Source organism: Culex pipiens, chromosome 2, assembly GCF_016801865.2.
Source record: "Culex pipiens pallens isolate TS chromosome 2, TS_CPP_V2, whole genome shotgun sequence".
Lineage (NCBI taxonomy): Eukaryota > Metazoa > Arthropoda > Insecta > Diptera > Culicidae > Culex > Culex pipiens.
Window position 1 is genome coordinate 104,643,063 of NC_068938.1, and position 22,061 is coordinate 104,665,123.

The 22,061-nt window shown below is 39.9% G+C and overlaps 3 protein-coding genes across 3 annotated transcripts in view; 2 read left to right on the plus strand and 1 right to left on the minus strand.

Annotated features, from left to right (window-relative positions):
* The window catches only part of LOC120427994 (alpha-ketoglutarate-dependent dioxygenase alkB homolog 4), a 284,866-nt gene that overhangs the window by 252,150 nt on the left and 10,655 nt on the right, over positions 1 to 22,061 (plus strand). The gene's annotated exons all lie outside the window — the stretch shown is intronic.
* On the plus strand, positions 497 to 11,263 carry LOC120428673 (thioredoxin-2). The gene is made up of 2 exons (XM_039593726.2): positions 497 to 697; positions 10,548 to 11,263. The coding sequence occupies exons 1-2, from the start codon at positions 674 to 676 to the stop codon at positions 10,845 to 10,847; spliced, it is 324 nt and encodes a 107-aa protein (XP_039449660.1). The 5' UTR covers positions 497 to 673; the 3' UTR covers positions 10,848 to 11,263.
* On the minus strand, positions 15,900 to 17,446 carry LOC120428605 (uncharacterized). The gene is made up of 2 exons (XM_039593631.2): positions 17,099 to 17,446; positions 15,900 to 17,015 (listed from the first exon to the last, which is right to left on the minus strand). The coding sequence occupies exons 1-2, from the start codon at positions 17,314 to 17,316 to the stop codon at positions 16,025 to 16,027; spliced, it is 1,209 nt and encodes a 402-aa protein (XP_039449565.1). The 5' UTR covers positions 17,317 to 17,446; the 3' UTR covers positions 15,900 to 16,024.

Consider the following 22,061-nt stretch of genomic DNA (forward strand, 5'->3'; position numbering starts at 1 on the left):
ATGTGAAACATCTGATTTCCGTTATAATTGCAACACTGTCCTAAACGACTGTGATGATTAACGGTAATTTAAAAATCAATAACGGTATTTTGAACGGTAATAATCAATCTCAATGAAAGCTCATCCATTGATTACAGATAGTCGTTAAATATTAATTTAAACCGAACTAAGTTTGTACACTCAACGCAACATGACCCCGTCAATGGACGGCCCAAGCGCGCGAACGCGCTCGCATTCACACCAACGAACCAGCGTACAAATACCGTTACACGCAATTCACGTATCGCGAATCAATCGCGGGGTCGTCCCTAGATCACGTTGAACTTATTTTTTTCATTACGTATTGCATTGATTTTGAAACTTTCAAGATAAGCATATCATTTTAGCTCCGCTAATCAATGTCCATTTTGACGTAACTTGGGGACGCCCCCACTCTCATCGCCACCGCCGCGACGTTTGTGCCGTGTCATTGCCTACTTATGCCGCGAAGCCCGGCCGCGACCCGATCCATTGCCCAAGTGTCAGTCGACCGGTGAACACGCGTGTTACGTGTCAGTGCCTACTTCTTCGGTGTTTTTTCTACATCCCCCTTCACCAGCCGTGAAAAAAGTGAAGTTTCGTTTTCAATTCCCTTCGGTTTCGCGCAAAAGAAAGTTAAACTCTCCCCGCAAACATGGTGTACGTCGTGAAAGATGCCGTAAGTAGCTGTACTTAGAATTAGTTGTATCTGGGAGAGATATTGTGTAATTCCGGCCAGATGACTAATCCCAAGCGTTGTGGGTACAGCCGACGTCAAGCAACGCTAATTTTCATGTCAGCTCACGAGACAGCTGTTGTCATCGTGACTTTCTGGAAAAACTCTGACTGCTAAAGTCATGGTTATCTTTAATCAGAGAGTTTAAGGTTAACCGCACCACTTGTGGTTAGCTTGGTAACCAAATATGCTTCTTCCCGCGGAAGATAAGCGCCACTTCCACGCACCATATTTCGGCACTCCTCTATCGCGCCAACACAGACAGACGTCCTCCGCGGCTTGGCACGAGGTCATTTGTCGTCGTCGTCGTTGTTCGATCTTCAGCAGGGTTTAATTATCATTCCCACCTCACACTCACTCCGTCTTTGCCCCACCCACCCCTGCCGGGTTCCCCCGAACCAGGGGGAGCTTGACCAACATTTGAAAATGACTCACGGTCGATAATTGATCAAATTTAGTTAAATTACCCAATTTCAACAAATTGTTTCCTAAACGAACAACAAAATTTAGTAAAGGAATGTTCAAGGACGGAACAATCCGGCCCGCCACATTGGCCGGTTCCGTCGATGTGTTTGTGTGTAAGCTACCAGCCAGAGATCTGACTCTCCTCTATCTAATGCACCACACCACGGTGTGTACCACCCCAATAATGTGTGTACGACGACCGACTTCGAATCGTACAAACACACTTTAACAGAAAACATTCGCTTTTGCTGTGGAAGCCCGCGCGCGCGTTCGACCAACACCGACCTGGCGTGTTTGTGTCGTTCTGTGTCGAGTTTTGCTGCAGTGTCCGGCGTGGTTAAACATTCATAAGTTGGGGGTTACTACTCACTTGTTGTTGTATACACGGAGTCGTTAACTAGGACTACTTAACATGACTGTGAGAATGGAATTCTTGGAATTATTGACTCTCAGTTGATATTAACAAGTGAAATTCTAAATGTGAACTTGTTTTCATAGAGAAACGGAGGTCTAAAGTTAAGTATTTTAGACCTCTTATTTGCCTTCCTCACCTTACTAAGGAAAGGCTATAAAATCACTCGAAAAATGATTTTTCTCAAATTAACCTCTTAGACCCACCTTCATTTATTCATATCGACTCAGAATCTCGAGCTGAGCAAATTTCTGTGCGTGTGTATTAGGATGTAACAAAATGACTTTTTGGCGGGAATTCAAGGAGTTGTTCCGGTGGGCATACTAAGCCCAAATCCAAAATATGAGGTTGATTGGACGTAACAGGAGCTGGCGCTTTGCATTTGAATTATAAATGGGATATAACCCGGAAAAAAAAAGTTTTTTTCAAAAATGTCGCTTTTTGAGGCATATTGGCCACTGAACCGTTTATTTTCAACATCATTGGCGTGTAGGCCAGATCCTTGCGCATAACATTTAAATTTGGAGCACCATGGAGCTCGGTACAGACCTTCAAAGTTTGGCATTTTTTCAAAAAATCGACCCCGCAAAAAATATATGCATCGCGCCTCGCGACGCCCTATACGCCATCTATGTTTTCAAAAATCAAATTATTCGCTCTACAGCATTGCCTTGGCGTTCTCGATTGCGAGATTCCTACTCGAAACTAGGTGTCCGAAGGCTTGATTGTTGAGGCAATTGCAAACCTCTTTTTACACCTTAGCTTCCATCTACCCCGGGATTCGAACTGACGACCTTTGGATTGTTAGTCCAACTGCCTACCAGCGACTCCACCGAGGCAGGACCCAGGGAGACGACTCCTACACCTGGACTGAGCTAACGACCTAACCTTTTTAGGTTAGTCCGGGGCCAACATTTACTTCCCGTCCGACGGAAGGCGTGATCAGACAAATCTCGTCTCGAAAAATGCCACCGGGACCGTCTGGGATCGAACCCAAGCCGACTGGGTGAGAGGCAATCACGCTTACCCCTACACCACGGTCCCGGATTGTTTTACATTGATAAATATTAATTTAGGATAGAAAAAAATAAGTACAGAATTTGTAAAAAATATGCGTAAAGAGTCAAAAGCAAAATTAAATCCGTTGAATTAGCATCATTTGATTGCTAAAGCAAAGCTTATTTTTTGAATTTAGACACTTCTCAGTCATTCAACAATTTTCCAAATCCAGGATGGCCACTCAAATCCCATTTTCGAATTCCCGACTTTTCCAGAACTTCAAATAATAGGAATTTTTTACCCACATATTTCTGAAAACTGTTTATGTAAAAGTTAACATCTTCTGCCGAATATTATTTCTAAATAAATTTAAAAAAAAAACAAAATATTGACAATTTTTGTAAAAATAAAAAACTTAACAACAAGTTTATAAAAAAAAGTGAAAATAATAAAAAGCTCAAAAATATATATCATTTTATGATTGTTTGATGTTTGTTTGAGTTTTCCAAGTTGTTATCAACTTTCCTTTTTAAAGAGAGACGAGTTCTCAGCGAGGGTCCTGATTTTCGGCTCAAAGATCAAAGGTCACCCACTCATCGCCGAACGAATCTTTGCAGACCGGAGCGCGCAACCGTTCGCGAGCGAACACGACACGCTACCTGCCAGCGCCTTGGCCAATCGCTTCACACAGCAAAACAAATACTTCGTGAATTTCTTTGCCTACTCCGTCAGTCGACCCGAGTCACACACGAATACGTTCAGAGAGGAGAGAATCTAACAAAGTACCAGAGAGGCGCTCACTTGGCCTGTACTACCACAGTTTGCCGTAAGTTTATATTTGACATGGTGGAAATGGTTGTCAAATGTGTCTTTGATGATTTGTTACTAACAAAACTGCATTTTTTTTTGTTGATAACATTGATTTTAAGCTGTTTAATAAATGATCAAAAAAAAACCGATCGCAGACTATTTCGAGTCAGCTTTGAACGATAGAGCGTAATCGATATTTCTGATCCATTCGCTGTACTACCCGATTGGAATGAGAGGGAGAGCAAAGAGAGAGTATTCGGTGGCGATTGGTGTGGAAGTGAAAAACGGTAGGAAACGGTCAGAGCAGTTTTTCGTCGCCTTAGATTTGTGTTCGCGAGTGATTGAGTCTTTTTGGAGCAATCAGGGCCCTTGGTTCTCAGGTTAATTTCCATTGAACACGACAAATATATCTTGAAAGCAAAACGATTGCAAAACTTGATAGATTTATTCATAGTTGTCATGAAACTGAGTGACATTTTACAAATCTTTAATAAAACTTGTGAAGAAAATTTGTACTTGAAACTTGTAATTGAAAATTTTACAAAATATCACAAACTGTTAAAAAAAAGCAAAATCCACTTTAACGACCCCCGGGTCTTTAGCGGTCTCTGTTGCAAGTTTCCACTCATTTCTAGGCGTCCGTATGTTATGTGTGGTGAGTCACTCAAAACCTCTTTTACGCTAATGGACCGACGTTTTACTTCCCCATCCGATAGAAGGCGTGATCAGGCAAATCTCGTCTCGAAAAATGCCACCGTGTCCGTCTGGGATTGAACCCAGGCCATACTGGGGTGAGAGGCTACCACGCTAACCACTGTGCCACCGGACCCGGCTGTTCAATAGATAGCAATTTTTTGCAAGCGAGTATGCTTGGGTTTTCAACACTTTTTTCACAATTTCGATGCCACAGAGTTCTGTGCAGATTAGTCGATTTTATTCGTTCATAATGATTTTAAATCTAAAAGAACAAATTAAAATATGACCAGAATTAGAATCATACCAAAATTAGCTTAAATATATCAAAAGCTTGTTGGAATTCCTATACCTACTTAGCACACCAGAGCACAGAGGCATCGAATTGCTAAAGTTATTATTTTTTTAATAAATTCTGTCAATAAGAACTTATAAGTAGAGACCCTAAATAGGGAGACTGGTCTTAGTTTGCTAAATCGATCTGGCAAAGTATGTTTTGATCTTGGCAACACTGATGAGTTTTGCTGGGCGTAAAGGCAAATGCTCGTTTGTATACACAGAAAAAAAATAATAGTAATATTACATCTGGAAAGGGGTACATCTTTAATGACAGAAAAAATGTATAATTTTACCTCTGAAAATGTGTAATTTTACCACTTTTCTGTTGTAATGTCGCTTTTTCAGTCTAAATTGAGATAAAATTACATTATAAAAGAGGTAATATTCAACCTTCCAAAATTACCGTGGTGATTATTGCATTCGATCGTAATATTACGATCGTAATTTCTCGACTCACGATCGAGATTTCTCAATAGTGAGATTACGACTTACCATCGACAAATCTCGATCTACCATCGACAAATTACGACTTACCATCGAGAAATTACGATCGTAATTTTACTGTTGAGAAATCTCGATCGTGGATCGAGAAATTACGATCGTAATTTGTAATACCATTTTATGAATATTTTTTTAATTTAAACGGAATATTTAAAAAAATCTAAGTTAAATTTTTTTAATGTAAAAAAATAACAAAATTGAAAAAATCTAATTTCAAAAATTTCTAAAATTTCAAAAATTTCAAAAATTTCTAAAATTTCAAAAATTTCTAAAATTTCTAAAATTTCTAAAATTTCAAAAATTTCTAAAATTTCTAAAATTTCAAAAATTTCTAAAATTTCTAAAATTTCAAAAATTTCTAAAATTTCAAAAATTTCAAAAATTTCAAAAATTTCAAAAATTTCAAAAATTTCAAAAATTTAAAAAATTTAAAAAGTTTCAAAAATTTAAAAAATTTAAAAAGTTTCAAAAATTTAAAAAATTTCAAAAATTTAAATTTTTGATATTTTTGAAATTTTGATATTTTTTTATTTTTTGTTTTTTTTTTGAAAATCATTAATTAAATAAAAAAGTTTTCAAAACGAGCTTCGAACCCATATCGAGATTTTCTCGATCGTCGGTCGTAATTTGTCGATGGTAGATCGAGAAATTACGATCGAATGATCTCAATCTACTATCGACAAATTACGACTAACCATCGACAAATTACGACTTACCATTGACAAATTACGATCGTATTATTACGATCGAGAAATCTCGATCGTGAGTCGAGAAATTACGATCGAAATATTACGATCGAATGCAATAATCACCACGTACACCTTCCAAATTTAAACAATTTTTTACTGTGTACGTCAAACTCGTGTCTGTCACTTCGACCAGTCTCCCTATCGAGCAATTAAATGTGAGAGTGTGTGCGTGCAACATGGAGTTAAACTTTTCAAAGTGCCATGGTAACCTTCACAGCAACTTCACAGAAAGTTTAACTCCATGTTGCACACACTCTCACTTTTAATTTCTCGATAGAGCATTCTACGTGCGTATGTATTGCGTGTACGTACACGAAAATAAAGTGAGGTTAAATTTTGTCAGCCAGCAAAACCAAATGGTGCGCTAGTGTGCGTACGCGAAACGTCATAAAGCTCTATTTAGGATCTTATAAGCACATAGAAAAAGAAACTATGGTAATATTCATCAGGGAATGGTGACAGATTTTGTGTAAAAAAAAGTGTAATATTGCATAAAGAACTGGTGAATTTTCATCGGTTTTTGATTAATCTTCATCTGGTTTACATCTAAAAAATATTATGTAATATAACTCAAAAAAGAGGTAATATTAAACCTACCAAATTTTCAACCTTTCAAAAAAAAATTCTGTGCAAACCATTGAAAATAAAATTTCTCGAAAAGAAAGAAACAAAAAATTAGGCAGAAGATCACGCTCACAAATACAGGAAAGACTTAAGTAGAATATAAAATTAAATAATGTTAAAAAAAAACATAAAATTTTAGACGAGAAACACAAATCAAAAGACACAAAGTAGAACACTAGTAAACTCCTCAATAGGGTAAAATGAAAAAAAAGACGCTAGGAGAGTCCGCTAGACCCCCAACTATTGATTCTTGCCTGCAAGGCGATTATCAACACGCAAATATTCAAACACATCAGAGCATAAAAATGACCAACGATTTGCTGGGGCATTTCGTTCTTGCAGGTCACACAATTCTTTTTTTCGTTCCACTACAAGGACACGTCCTAATCCTTTTTCGCTTGTTTCATTGTAAGAGTCAGATTATTGGGGGGACATGTGAGTGTCTCCGTGACCTGGATATTTTTCCTACAATTTTTGTCTGATGACCTCACTAAATCGATGCATTATGATAATTGGTCAAAAAAAGTTTATTTATCCCTATATGTACTTATAAAGCCATACCAACTTGTTTGCTCAACTTATTTGCGTTTGCTTCCGGTCCTTATGGAGAGTGTGCGGTCGGGTTAGTTTAAGTTAGTAATTGACTAGCAGTGTTTTCGGTTCCCTGTATTAGCACAAGTCAAGTGGCGAAGGCGAGAGTGGCCGTTTGGTTCGGCTTTTTTGCAGAGGTGACTTCATCACATTGATTTTTTTTTCCCTCCACTTTCATGCGCTCTTTTGAGTCGTTTAAAGTCACTGTGTGAGGTTTTGCAGCAGGTTGCGTTGGCTTGCTGGTATTGTCACACCTTGGGGGTACCAAGACTAGTACCGTGCATGGCGACACAGAACTGGCCAGGATTGCATTGGTAGACACGCCACAAATTACTGTTGGAAAACCCATCGTGAATAAACACGCATTATTGCAGTAGAGAACTTGATAAATCAACAGACAAATGTATCCCGCACACTATTTGCCAATTGGAACTTATTTACATCAATTGTGATTATTTCTCGATCAAATTTCAAAGATGAAATCACCAAATAAAACAAAAATTATTTCTATACGACTATTCTACAAACAGACTGTTATTCTCAATAATGCAATTGAAAGCGTTATTATGTTTTCCAAGAATACGGTTACTCAGATAACGATCGGGGAAGCAGATGCATTCTGTGAAACTATCCATTTTCTACTAGTAATCTTTGTTGCTCTCTAGTCCTTTTTTCCCTGGAAATTTTACAATTTATTCTTCAGACACATACATAAATGGTTTTATTTTTTTTAACTAAAGGATCTAGAGAAAACAAATTCCATTTTTTTTCAAGTTATATGAATTTGGTGTTTTTTCAACATATTCGTAATCTTACTACAGCACTTAGTGCTTATGAAGAAAAGATTGAGGTAGGCGTCGCGACGCTCAAGGAGGTATTACACTATGGCAAACGAACAAACTCGCTGCTTGCCTGCTTTGTTTGTTTGTAAGCAACTCTTTACGAAATCGTTCTTTTTTTTAATCTTGAATTTTGTATTTTTTAATCCGGCTGAAACTTTGTTGGTGCCTTCGGTATGCCCAAAGAAGCCATTTTGCATCATTAGTTTGTCCATATAATTTCCCATACGAATCAGGCAACTGCCCATACAAAAATGATATATGAAAATTAAATTTTTGATCGATTTGGTGTCTCCGGCAAATTTGTAGGTATGGATAAGGACTACACTGAAAAAAATTGGTGATTTTTAATTTCACTTTTTGTCACTAAAACTTGATCTGCAAAAAAAAACACTATTTTAATTTTTTTCTGATATGTTTAAGCGGACATCAACTGCCAACTTTTCAGAAATTTCCAGATCGGGTAAAAAATCTTTGACCAAGTTATGAATTTTGAATCAATACTGATTTTTAAAAAAAAATCGAAATATTGGTCGCAAAAGTTTTTCAACTTCATTTTTCGATGTAAAATCGAATTTGCAATCAAAAAGTTCTTAGGTGAAATTTTGATAAAGTGCACCGTTTTCAAGTTATAGTCATTTTAAGGTTTTTTTTTTTTTGAAAATAGTCGCAAGTTTTTATTTTTTTTTAAATTAGTGCCCATGTTTGCCCACTTTAGAAAAAAATATTTTTGAAGGGCTGAGAAAATTCTGTATACAGTCCAGACTCGATTATCCGAAGGCCTTGGTAACATTTCACTTCGGAAAATCGAATCACAAAAAAAAAATCGAAGCCTTATTTTTGATTTTCGAGCTCAAGTATGGCCCCTTAACTACTCAAAAGTGATTTAGAATTTTTATATCCAAGATGGTGTCTAAAATGACGGCAATGAAATATAAAATTTTTTTTTTTTTAAATTGATAGACAATCAACCATTTAATTTTGACTAAAATCGGGTCGCAGAATTCAAATTAGATGTTCGAGACACGAAATACGAAAAAAAAAATTTTTTGTGATTCGATTATTCGTAGTCTCATACAAATCTTCGGATAATCGAGGTTTCGAATAATTGAGTCTGGACTGTATTTTGCTTTTTTGAACTTTGTTGATACGACCCTTAGTTGCTGAGATATTGCCATGCAAAGATTTAAAAACAGGAAAATTGATGTTTTCTAAGTCTCACCCAAACAACCCACTATTTTCTAATGTCGTTATCTCAGCAACTAATGGTCCGAGTTTCAATGTTAAAGCGTTGTATGCACTTCGGAAGGAACCGGTCAAGAAAAATTTCAAATGGGCTGCAGCGGCAGCGAAAGCAAGCTAGAGAGGGTGAAGAAAAGCCCCAAGAAAACGCTCCCTCTCCTTTGTTCTGCTGTTCGTAAAGCTGTTTCTTGACCCCTTTCCTTCCGATCTCCATACTAGTCTTAAAATATGAGACATTCGTGAAATTTTCCGATCTTTTCGTAAACATAATTTTTATTTTTTTTTATGTTTGGCCGCCAACAATTTGCAAGCAATTTGCGAGTTTGGCAAACTGTCAAACACGAAAAATGTGAATTTGTTTGTTTGAATTTGAACCATGACTCAACCATTTTATGACCCCTCGGATAGGCCGGATAACTGTCAAAAATGACAGTTAAAAACACGCAGAATTTTTTTTTGTGGAATCAGCCTGTACGAGGTTTGAATCAACAAATTTTTTGTTGAATATAATCGACAACAAAAATGCGTTGAAACAAACCTTGATTTTCTCAATTCCACAAAAGTCTTTTGTTGATTTGAAAAAGTTGCTTTGTGGTTTAGCGTTGATTCAACAAAATTCATGATTTTCAAATGAACAAAACGTTTTGTTGATTCAAATATGCCTTATTTTTCTGCGTGAATGTCAGAAAGAAAGAGTTGATGTTTTACAGCGGCGGTGTTATAAATTTTATATCATTCAGACTTATCCGAAGGCCTTGGCACACAAAACAAAGAAACAAAGATGGATTTCACTTCGGATAATCGAATCCCGAAAAAAAAATTATCTTGTTTAGTATGACCCTTAAACTACTCTAAAGTGATTTTGAATTTTCAAATCCAAGAAGGCAGCCAAAATGGCGATGACGAAATATTGAAAAATTCGATCAATCATTAAAATGTGACTAAAATGGGGTTGCAGAACTCGAATTTGTTGTTTAAAGTAAGAAAATAAAAAATACTATTTTTTTCATCGATTTACCGTTCTTTATCACGCAACTCTGTCGGGCTAACATTCCCATCCACCTTCCCGTGATCTTAACACTGATCGTGACCAGCGCCGTGATTGACCAGCATAACAGGGGCCTTTGACGGTTGGTAAAGTGGTACCAAAAACTCAAAAATTGGTGTTGTTGCAGTTTGAAACACATATTTTGCAAAAATTAAATAAAACGATAGCAAGCTATCTTTCGAGTTCCCCCTAAGTATTTTGAAAATTAAGCATCAAATTTGATTTGATTCATATTCGAATTCGTTACTATTGTTACACAATTTATTGTTACTCACTATTTAAACAAATGATTTTGCAAAAAAATACTTAAGACTCTTTTCAAATACTTCAATAAACTTAATACTTCGATAAATTTAAGTAGAGAGACTCAGAATACTCCAAGAACGGCTCTACAATTTTGTATGTCTTTCAAAGGATTCCAAACATCTGTAAACATATAACTAACCCTGTTTCTTTTTTCCTTCCTGTTTCCATTTCGTAGGCTGACTTCGACAGCCGACTGGAGGCCGCCGGCGAGAAGCTGGTCGTGGTGGACTTTTTCGCCACCTGGTGCGGCCCGTGCAAGGTGATCGCCCCGAAGCTGGACGAGTTCCAGAACAAGTTCTCGGAGAAGATCGTCATCATCAAGGTGGACGTGGACGAGTGCGAGGACCTCGCCGCCAAGTACAACATCTCCAGCATGCCGACGTTCCTGTTCATCAAGAACAAGGAGGTCGTGGACCAGTTTGCCGGGGCCAACGCCGAAAAGCTGCAGTCGTTCATCACCAAGCATAGCGAATAAGATGTGGGAGTAGGAGAGTACTAAAATGTAATTGTATGTTCATCTGAAAGAAAGAGAGAAAAAAATACACAAACACACCTGCTTTATCTAATTGTTAAACAAAACAGTCCCATGTACACTTACACTAATGGAAAGAGAAAAAAACAGTAGGAAACATCAAAACAACACGAGTTTGCCTTTCGATACGCGCGGTCAGCAATGTTTTCGTTTTTTTGCTTAATTCGAAATAAGGGCCCAAAATTCCTCCCGTAATGTTTGTAGTAGATTCAATCAATCCGCTATCAATCCCAACACACGTGTGGTAATTTTTTGTTTTCCTCGACACGTTGGGCAGCGCACGCTGGACACTGAACACATCAGGCAATGATGAGAGTTAGGGCATTCGAATCGAAAATACAGTAATTATTCGTGTTAAACGCGTTTGCAGTGTTTGTGCTTGGGTGAAATATCACGCTTCCCTCTCGGTGTCGGTCAATATGGTTTGATCGAGTTGTTGACTGATCAATCAAGCTGAATCAATACGCACACACTTGAGGGCGAGTAGCAAATCTTTGAACAGCGATAAGCAGGATAAGTGCACTTCAAAGGGTTGAAATGTTGGAACTCTTAGACCTGTGTTTTTACTGGCCAGGTTCGCTGCTGAATATCGTTTTAGCCGTCCGCTCGTCCGACATTCTGGTTACATGTCCAGCCCACTTCAACTTGTCGTGTTTGTTGACTTTCACGATATCAGCGTGTTTGTAGTCTTGGTACAACTCGAAGTTCATGCGCCTGCGCCACCGTTCTCCTACTAGCTTGCCACCGAAGATAGAACGCAGGATTCTCCACTCGAAGACCCCAAGTTCTGGCCAGCCTCCTTTAGCGTCCACGATTGGTGACCGTAAAGAGCCACTGTCCTGTACAGCGTAATTTTTGTAGACGTTCTTAGGCTGCGGGACTGTTTGCAGCACTAATCCACCGTTTCACTTCGCAGCTCACATCGTTGTTGCTCGTCACGAGTATCTTTCCCCATCTTTTTCCTTCACCGGCACTGCCACGCGCTCTGCCAGCAGCCAAATGCTTGGTCTTGGCAGTGTTGATGGTCAATCTGATCTTCCGATCTATTAGTTTCCGTTCCCGTGTTCTAGCATAAAGTTCATTTCTTTTGACTGAATCGTACGCCGCCTTGAAGTCGATAAACAAATGGTCTGTATTGCAGGTTGTAGGCTCCCGGAACTTGTTGAGGATTTGCCGCAGAGTGAAAGTCTGATCCGTCGTTGTACGACCCGCCCGAAAACCGCACTCGATCAACGGTCCCAGCTTGCTCCACAGGATTCGGGAGAGTAGTTTGTACGCTGAATTGAAGACGTGGGGTGACGATTCCGTCAAACCAGTCGGTCGGAAGCTGATCTTCGCACCGAATGCGCAGAAGTCCGCTCTCTCTCGCAGATTTCCCGTTATTTAGCTTCTCTTAGGCTTTAGCCACATCCTCCAAGGTAGGCGGGTTCAAAGCTATTTCATCATCCTCAACGTTTATCCTGTCCTCGACGACTTCCTCTCGCGTCTCACCATTCAAGAGCTGTTTAAAGTGTTCCGTCCACCTTGCCTCTACCGCTGTCTTATCTGTCAACAGTCAACTGTCAACAAAACACTGAGTTTGCTTAGCAACAGGTTACTAGCTACCAGAATTACATCGCAAGAGTCCAGGACAATCTCCAGTCTAACCCGAAGAATTTCTGGTGGTATGTCAGGAAGAGGAAGCAGGTGGAAGAAATACCCACAGAGCTGTCGTATCGCGAAGAAAAATCGACTTCTCCGGAGGCAGCCGTCAACCAACTATTAGCACGATTTTTCGAAACCGTTCACAGCTCACAAAACCTCTCGGTTCCCCAAGAGCAGTTAAATGAAATAGTAACTTACAACCCTACGATTGCTCACTGTTTCTGTTGCGGATGTCAAGAAGGCTCTTGACTCGGTGGATGCAGCTAAAGGCCCGGGACCGGACCGGATCCCTCCATCTGTCGTCAAGAACTGTTGCAACTCGCTTGCACGTCCCGTCACAAGCATTCGCTTCAATGGGGCACTTCCATTCGAGCAGTTTTTGCTTTTTTGCACCGGATTCCAGTGGTAGAAATGACAGTTCTCCCATAAGGAATACATTGTAGAAAACGTTACTTAATCCACCTTTAGGTGGTTGGTGCCTTCCTCATATTCATAAAGTCAATACATTCAGTAAAAATAGCAACATTCCCCCTTAACATGTTTAACAAATCAACTTTATTACTCATTTCTTTTGATATGGTTCGCAGACCACCAATATTTCTGGCTCATCGGCAAGGTCTGATAAAAAAAACCTATCCAACGATAGTTCGCATGGAAGATTCAGACAATATTTTTATCACAATATCTGAAATCAAACCTCTAAAAAGTGTATAAATAACACTTAAGTGCCAATAACTTTTGATAGAGTTGTCAGATCCTTGATGTTTTAGGCTCATTTGAAAGGTCTTTCGATTATCTAACTAACGATGGGTCGCATGATGGACCCGGACATCATTTTCATTGAAATATCTGAGATCCGGCCTCCAAAAAGTGTATAAATAACACTTAAGTGCTAATAACTTTTGATAGGGTTATCAGATCTTCAATGTTTTGGGCTCATTGGAAAGGTCTTTTTAATACCTTTCTGAAAATGTATAACATGACAGGGTTTCTTACAAAAAACACCCTTTTTACAATCTTCCGGACATACGCCAAAATCGTTTTTTTAGCATAACTTTTGAAGTACTTTACTAAACTTCATAATTTTCAATAGGGACTTATGGGACCCCAAGACGAATCGAATGAGACCAAAACGGTCCAAATCGGTTAAGCCAGTGCTGAGATAATCGAGTGCATATTTTTTGGTGCACAGACTCACATCCCTACACACACACACACACACAAACATTTGCTCAGAATTTGATTCTGAGTCGATAGGTATACGTGAAGGTGGGTCTACGAGGTCAAATTAAGAAGTTCATTTTTCGAGTGATTGTATAGCCTTTCCTCAGTAAGGTGAGGAAGGCAAAAAGCAAGCTCGGTTTCAAGAAACAGCGGTCTACGACGTCCAAACTGGTGGCTTACACAAACTGGACAATCCGGAGGATGGAGAAGCGTCAACAAGTTGATGCAGTCTACATCGATTTCGCCAAGGCCTTCGATCGAAACCCCCACAAGCTAGCCTATCTGCCTGGGTTACTCGTAAGCTTAACTCGTACCTGGTCAACCGTTCCGCCTATGTGAAGATCGCTGGTACTCTCTCGGCCTTCCGCAAGGAAGCCATCTCGGGTCGTTGATTTTCGTGCTGTTTATCAATGACCTGTGTTCCCGTTTCCAGTCATGCAAGCTGCTGTACACCGACGACCTCAAAATCATTCGGCGAATTGGCGATTCGGACGACGGCCGTTGCTGTCTTCAGGAAGACATCAACGTGCTGCCTCGCTGGTGCGTTCAGAACGGAATGGAAGTGAACGAGAAAAGGTGCAAGCTGATTTCGTTCTACAGGGGCCGATCCACCCTCGAACGCGTTCAATCCATCGTGGCGCCACGAATGACTGCAAGATGGAATTCAACCAGCACGTCTCCATCTCCGTGGCCAAATCGTACGCTATGCTCGGTTTCCTTCGAAGATATGCTGCTGGTTTCACCGACTTGAGGGTCCTTAAAACGTTGTACTCTTCTCGCTGGGTAATTTTCGCCTACTCAGACAGCAGTTGCCCCTGTAGAGTCGCAACCGGGACTCCTTGAGACACGACGTTCCGGACGCAGCACCATTGTTGCCGATCATTAACCTCCCAACCACCCACTGACCTCATGTCCGCTTCCGTCGTGTCCTGCTCCGGATTCCGCCAACCGGTTCTAGCACAATTCAAACACACTCACACTTCCACGTCAAACGTTCACTCTCAACAGAGTTATCTACGTGCGCATGTATCGCGTGTACGTACACGAAAAAAAGTGAGGTTAAATTTTGTACCGGCCAGCAAAACAAATGGTGAGCTAGTGTGTGTGAGATTGGGCTTAGATAGCTCTACTGTCCACAGCGTAAACATAAACACGCGCCTCTTTTCATGCGCTGTCAAAAACCAAGTACACGCTTCAGTAAGGAATAGTCTGTTTCGGGTTATTATTACCCGATCAATATATTTATATTGTTTACATTATTTTGAAGGACGAAAACCCTACAGCCCCGATCCCTCTTCGATTTGCGTGAAACTTTGTCCTAAGAGGCAACTTTTGTCCCTGATCACGAATCCGAGGTCCGTTTTTTGATATCTCGTGACGGAAATGCAGTACGACCCCTTACATTTTAGAACATGCGAAAAAATAGAGGAGTTTTTCAATAATTTGCAGCCTTAAATAGTGATGAGATAGAAATTTGGTTTCAAAGGTATGGTTTGGTATGTAGAATTGGAGGCCCGATTTGATGGCGTGCTCAAATTTTCGAGAGAAAAAAAACGTATTTTTCATCGAAAAAAAAACACTAAAAAAGTTTTAAAAACTCTGCCATTTTCCGTTTATTAACTGAAAAATTTTTAGGAACATGTAATTTTAAGGGAAATTTAATGAAGTTTTCGAATCCACATTAACCCAGAAGGGTCAGGGCGTGGATAAACCCAGAAGGGTTTAGAGCGTAACAATGTTTTACAAAGTTGTAATGCAGACAACTACAAAAAAAAAATGATTTGACATGAACGGCCATGATCAACGACGACCAACTTTTTCAAAACTTTCCGCGAAGTATCGACAATCCACCAAAACGTGATCGATTTGGATGCACGATTTGCCATTCCGATGGCATGTGCTTCCGAATGTTCTTGCGCGAAGAAGACCAGTACGTGCGGGATCTTGGAGAGTTCGTACGTTCCAAGTACCGAGTTTCCAATCGTTGTTCTTATAACATCGCCTGGCTTGATTCCCACTTATTCGTCCTGAAGAATCTTTCGTTGGTAACTTTTTGATTATACAAATGCAGCTATTACGCGGGACATTTTCGGACGTTCAGACACAATAAAAATAAACAGCTCATACTTTCAGGCTATCACCTCGAAACATCTTTACTCGCCAGATTGGCAGACACCGTAATATACACAACACAAATATCAATCAATTATCTCCCTAATCCTCACCCAGCTGCTTACGCTCACGATTCACGATTACGCCGGCTGATAGGTCGCGACGAGCCGAATCTCCGTCAGCTGTTTCAACGTGGCCGATTCGGTGCTTGCGGCATCGCTGCAGTTCAGCCGGCGAATCGTGAGCCGGGACGCGTCACCCTCGTCTACGTGTTCCACAAACGCCAGATAAGATTCGCCGGAATCGCGAACCTTGTACGCAATCACGTCATTGGCGCTCGGAAACGGGATGGAGGGGAAGTTCTCGACGGAGGCTCGCAGACTGGCCCAAAACTCGGTGCCGCTGTAGTTGGCGATGAAGGACTCTTTGCCGGGGTCTTGGGACACTTCGGTGTCCCAGGTAGGGGAAGGGTCTCGTTGTGGTTGGGTGGCTGCTTGAATGGTTTCTTGCTTGATTTCAACCGATTTCTTGGCGGGTTTGCGAGAACGAGACTTTGCCCCGTTGACGACCTGCTTGACTTCCTCTACGCAACCGCCATCGTACTCCGGAACGGCGGGAATGTCATCGTTCCAGTTCTGACCGTTTTCAACGCGAACCGCCTTCACGACTCGTGGAGTCACGGTTCGATTCAAGTTCCGGTAAGGTTCAACCTTTACCGAAGCAACTTCGTCCTCGTCCTTGTCGGACTCTTCAAAGCGGACGTGCCCACTCGAGTCCCCGTTCGCCACCACGATCGGAGGCGTCTTGGTCTTGCCGTAAGTCTTGACGACCACCTTCGGTGGTGGCGATTCTTCGACCTTCTTCTTGGACTTTCGCTTCCGGACGCGTTTGCGTTTCGGCTTAGCTTCCAGTTTCGCCTCGTCATCTTTAGTTTTGCAAGTTTTCTCAACCCCGGCAAATATTTTCGGCAAAGTCTCAATCCCGTCGTCGTCGGAATCGGAGCTGGAATCGTCCCCGGAACTCGACGTCGACGCGTGCTTCCGCTTGCCGTTTTGCGCACGTGCCTCATCGATGGAAACCTTTTTTGGCGCGCTTTTCGGCTGAGTGCCAACACTGTTCGAAACGCGAACTCTGTTCGAAAAAAGAGAGCCAGTGAGTTACGGTCACTCAGCGTGGTGAGACTTGCGATTTTCAACATTTTAACAACTTCCTACCTTATCAAATCCCCCTCCTGGATTACGTCCAGATCTTCCGCTTCCGGGAAGAAGATGTCCGCCTCGTTGGTGAGGTAGCACTCCGGCTCGATTTGGAACGTAGCTCGGATGTGGTCCTGGAGGCATCGGACCCGGTTCCACTGGCTTCTCCGGCGGACAAAGGTCTTGGCGCGGTGGTCCGAGAAGAGTGCACTCAAGTCCAGCGTGTAGCGTTGCATTGTCGGGATGATATTTTTACTTTGTTTCCGGTATTTTTTGCAATAAATATATGTTTTTAGTCACTTTTATCACACTAATCAATTTGTTTACATCTTCATGGTTAGGTTAGGTTCAAACTGTTATACAAAACAAAGCAAGAAGGGCATTTACAGATTCCGTGACGCGATGTTCAATTTATGACAATTGCTACACGTTCACACCAAACAACTCATTTCAGAGTTATTTTTACTCAAAATTGTAGCGTTATACTACATCAAGTTGAAATTTCTGTTCAAATTGTGAAAAAACGTATTCTAGAAATGATTCCCGAAAACATGCACTCTCATTTGAAGCAATAGAGTTATCTAAGCCCGACCTCACACATACTAGCGCACCATTTGTTTTGCTTGCCGGTACAAAATTTAACCTCAATCTTTTTCGTGTACGTTTACGCAATACATGCGCACGTAGATAACTCTATGTGGCAACCGGACGTTTCGCATCTGGCGCGACTCTCGCACGTAAACAAAAAGGCCCGGCCTTTTGAGGTAATGCAAAAAATCACCCTTTTTGTAGATACACAAATCTTTTTCTTTCCATTTTATGATTGCGCACATACGAACGTCTGTTGATCCTGTCGCACTTTCTTTCCCGGTAAATACAAATTACAACACTCAGATTACAAAGAACAAAACTGCTTAATACAAAAAGACTTTATTCGCGGTAAATTAAACTGTATTTCGCAGTAACTGTACTGAACCGAACTGTTCTGACCTGTTCTGAGGTCTGTCAGGGAATGGGACTGTTCTGAGGTGGTTTTCCTACAAGAAAATGTACGGTCAGGACAAGTTCACTGACCTCTTCGTCCTGTTTGTGTTATGTTATTAACAAATATAAGTGTGTTTACATGTAACGTAGAGTGGGAAAACTAGACAACATAAAATGTGGTAAAAACTTTTTAAATATTTTACTAAACAGAATAAATTTTAATAGGGTCTTATGGGACCCCAACACGAATCGAATAAGGCTGACTCGGCCAAAATCTGTTCAGTCAGTTATAAGAAAACCGTGTAGAAAAAAAATCATGTCTACACACATCCCCACAGACATTTGCTCAGAATTTGATTCTGAGTCGATATGTATACGTGAAGGTATATTTAAGAAGTTCAATTCTCGAGTGATTTTATAGCCTTGCCTCAGTGAGGTGAGGAAGGCAAAAATGCTAGATGTGAAACGAAAAAGTTTATTCGCGTATCTTTAAATTAAAATCACTGATATTACTTCAGCAGGGAAACGTTAGCAGGGAAAATTTTAGTTCTCGTATTGGCCACCAGATGGCGTCATTGAAATCCAATTTCCCTGCTCACTTCACATCGTTAGCGGGGAAAAAAAATGTCAAGACAGCAGGGAAAGTGGAATTTCCCTGCTAACGTAAATAGGATTTTTTTAACTGTAATTTTTATCCGGATTCGCAACGACTGATTATTTTTTAATCTTTCTGGTTTTGGCGAGCAGTCTGTTTTTCTTTTTCGACAAGACTGCTCGCCAAAACCAGAAAGGATAATTTTTATCGTAAATGCAATCATTTCAACAATATATTTGCTTTGATTTATTTAAATAAGTTCTTTTTACGTATTTCAATGCCTTCGAATCTGAACAAATATTTTCCCTGCTAACGTATCAGTTACTGAGCCAGAAGAAAATTCATAGTCATGGATCACATAAATCCTTGCTAACTTCACAGTTTTTTTTTGTCACAGTTACCAAACTTTTTGTTTTTGTTTTATACAAGCTAAGGTCTATGTAGAACTATTTAAAAAATAAATTAGTAGTTTGTATTTAATTTTACACTAGCTTCTTCTGACATTTAAGTTTATTTCTGGCTCAGTAACTGTTACGTTATTTAGCATGAAAAATATACATCCGATAATAAAGCTTCTCCTCCATTAGCTAAATCAGGCCTGACCAACCCTTTTTGCTCATTTTTTACATTTTTGATCGTCTAATTAACAATTGCCAACATTTTCATGATTTGTTTGATGAAATCGATTCTCATGTGACCAGTGAACATAACTTTGATAAAAGTTTGAAAAAATATGCATACTAGTCATTTTTATCTTCATTTTTAAGTCGAAAATCAATTCGGCTCGCGGGCCAGTTAAAAAAACTGAGATTAAATTGCATTGAAATAAACAAAAATACTGATTTGATCAAATCAGCTGGAAATTGTTCAAATAATTACCGCTAACGTAAGCAGCGAAAATATAAAAAAAATCTTTTCGTAAATAGTAGGCAAATTCTTAGAGATTTGGAGTTCCTTCAATAATTTCTTTACTATTAATCGCTTGATATTAGAATATTTTTAAGAGCAATTTTACAAAAACTATGGAACATTAAGGCCAAAACTCCTAGCGACATCCATTTGAATTATTTGAAAATTAATTATTTTTTCTAAAGTTAAATTCGTGTCTCATAATTGATTCTTTTAACCTAAGTCACGGACGAAATCACCCTGCTTACGCGTTCCAGAATTGATTGATTTTTTTTTTCAAACTGAAGTCCCAAACAAATCAAAAAAAAAATTCCTGCGAACGAAACAGTTTACTGGGCCAAGTGTTACTTCAGCAGGGAAAGCGTACACTGAAAGCCCGACCATGGTAATTTTAAGAACATTTGCTAAAAATGCTGCTTATTAAATTAACTGCGGCTTTTTTGTAAAAGTAAACGCAAATATGGTAAAATGAACCATGCTTCCACAAAATTGCATGGTAGCAATTACGAAATCATTATCATTCTCTCCATATTGGAGGGTTAAAATTACCATACCGCTCACGACATAGTAAAACTGACTGCGTTAATCAGTCAATCCAAGCACGGAATGTTTTTAGCCAAAATACGTCGGTGCGTGTTCTCAATTTAACCCTACAATATGGTAGCAACTACCATGGTTGGGTTTTCAGTGTAGGCCACGCCCCCACAACGTTGTTAGCAGTGAAAAAAAGTGAAGTCAGCAGGGAAAAAATCTGCCTATTTTTTATTATGTTTTCAAAACATATTGGGGCATGATATATTTTTGTGGCTTTCATGTTTCTTCAATAATTACAAAATAATATTTTCTTGAAATTACAAAAAAAGAAAAAAGTTTTTCCTTCAAGAGTATCAAGGCGATATTTACAATGCGGATTCAGTGGCAATGTTATTACTTAACTAATGATAAAATGATTCATGTTAATGTTAAACTACTACCGTAATCTGGGGTGAATCGGGACTACAGTCTGAATAGGGACAGCAGTTTTTAGAGCACTTAAAGCTTTTAAATTTGGAAATGGATGTACACATTTTGTTGGCCTGACTCTGTTATAACCGAATCCAACCAGAAAAATCAAAATATTGTGCTCCAACATTAAAACTGCTGTCCCAATTCGCCCCATGTGTCCCGATTGACCCCAGTTTACGGTATTGGTCGATTTCCCTAAGGTGTCCATATAAGTTCGGGAAAAAATATCAAATGCAATTGAACTCTCAAAGTACCGCATATGAGGTGAAAGCTTTGCCCTGTAAAAAAAACATAAATCTGCGGTCTTCACAACCATTTGCCCTGCTTTTTTATCCTTGGATGGCCCACCTCTTACCCATACACATCTTTGTAGCATGGAAGGATTACGAGCAGATATCTTTCGATAATTCAATTGTCCGTATTTGAGAGTGTCCTAAATCTAACTCTACTTCCGTGTATGCCCATCCGTCTCTCTCATTTGTCATCTCAAGGCGCTCATACTTTCAAGAGTCTTTTTCATTTCACCAGATTGCTTACATCCACTTTGGGTACTGGAATCATTTCCTGTTCCACACACATATGAGCACATAGGGGTTTACCGCGCCCAGAATCGCGTTTCTTTGGACTGTTTCATATGCGGCCCAGTGACATCCTCATTAGGACGTGAACCGATATAGAGAAGCCGACCGTCATGACATGCTCTCCTTCACAGCCACACCTATGGGATGCCACTTCATTCCAAAGGTCTCTGCCTTACAAAAGGTTTACACATTTTCTTGAACTCACGAAGATTAGTTGTCGCTCTCGTTGACTCCGGTAGCATGTTGAACAAGTTGTATCCTCTGTAGAATAGCGAGTTCTGTGTGCACGATTTCTTAAAATTCAGCAATCTGATATCTCCTGCTTGCCTAGTAAAATGTCGATGAACGTCTCTTCCACACTGTACAGTTTTTGTCAAGTATTGTGGTGCCAATCCGTTAACAACTTTAAAAATAAACACTAATGTACTATACTCCACACGTTGCCTAATCGACATCCACTGCAGAGAGTCAAGCATCAAAATTCTTGGTGTCAATCTGTCACATCTTAGTATCATCCTCATAGCTTTACTCTGTACGATCTGCATCCTCTTCCGTTGCTGGTTCGTGGCAAGAAACAGAATTGAAGCGCAGTAGTCAAAATGTGGTGCAATCAGCGTTTTGTAGACCATAATTTTATTGTCAAACGATAGGTAGCGATTGATTCTGCAGAGGACACCCAACTTCCGAGCAGCTTTCCGAATAGTGTAGTCCACGTGTTCCGCAAAAGAGAGCTTTTCGTCCAACATTAAACCAAGGTACTTGATGGCATTAACCCGCTCGACCAATTCACCGTCGACAGATATTGTACAGTTACTTTCACTCCTCCTTGTTGTCACCACCATGTATTTTGTTTTGCTGACGTTCAGTTTCAGCTTTTTCCATTTCAGCCAATCCGCGAACACTGCCA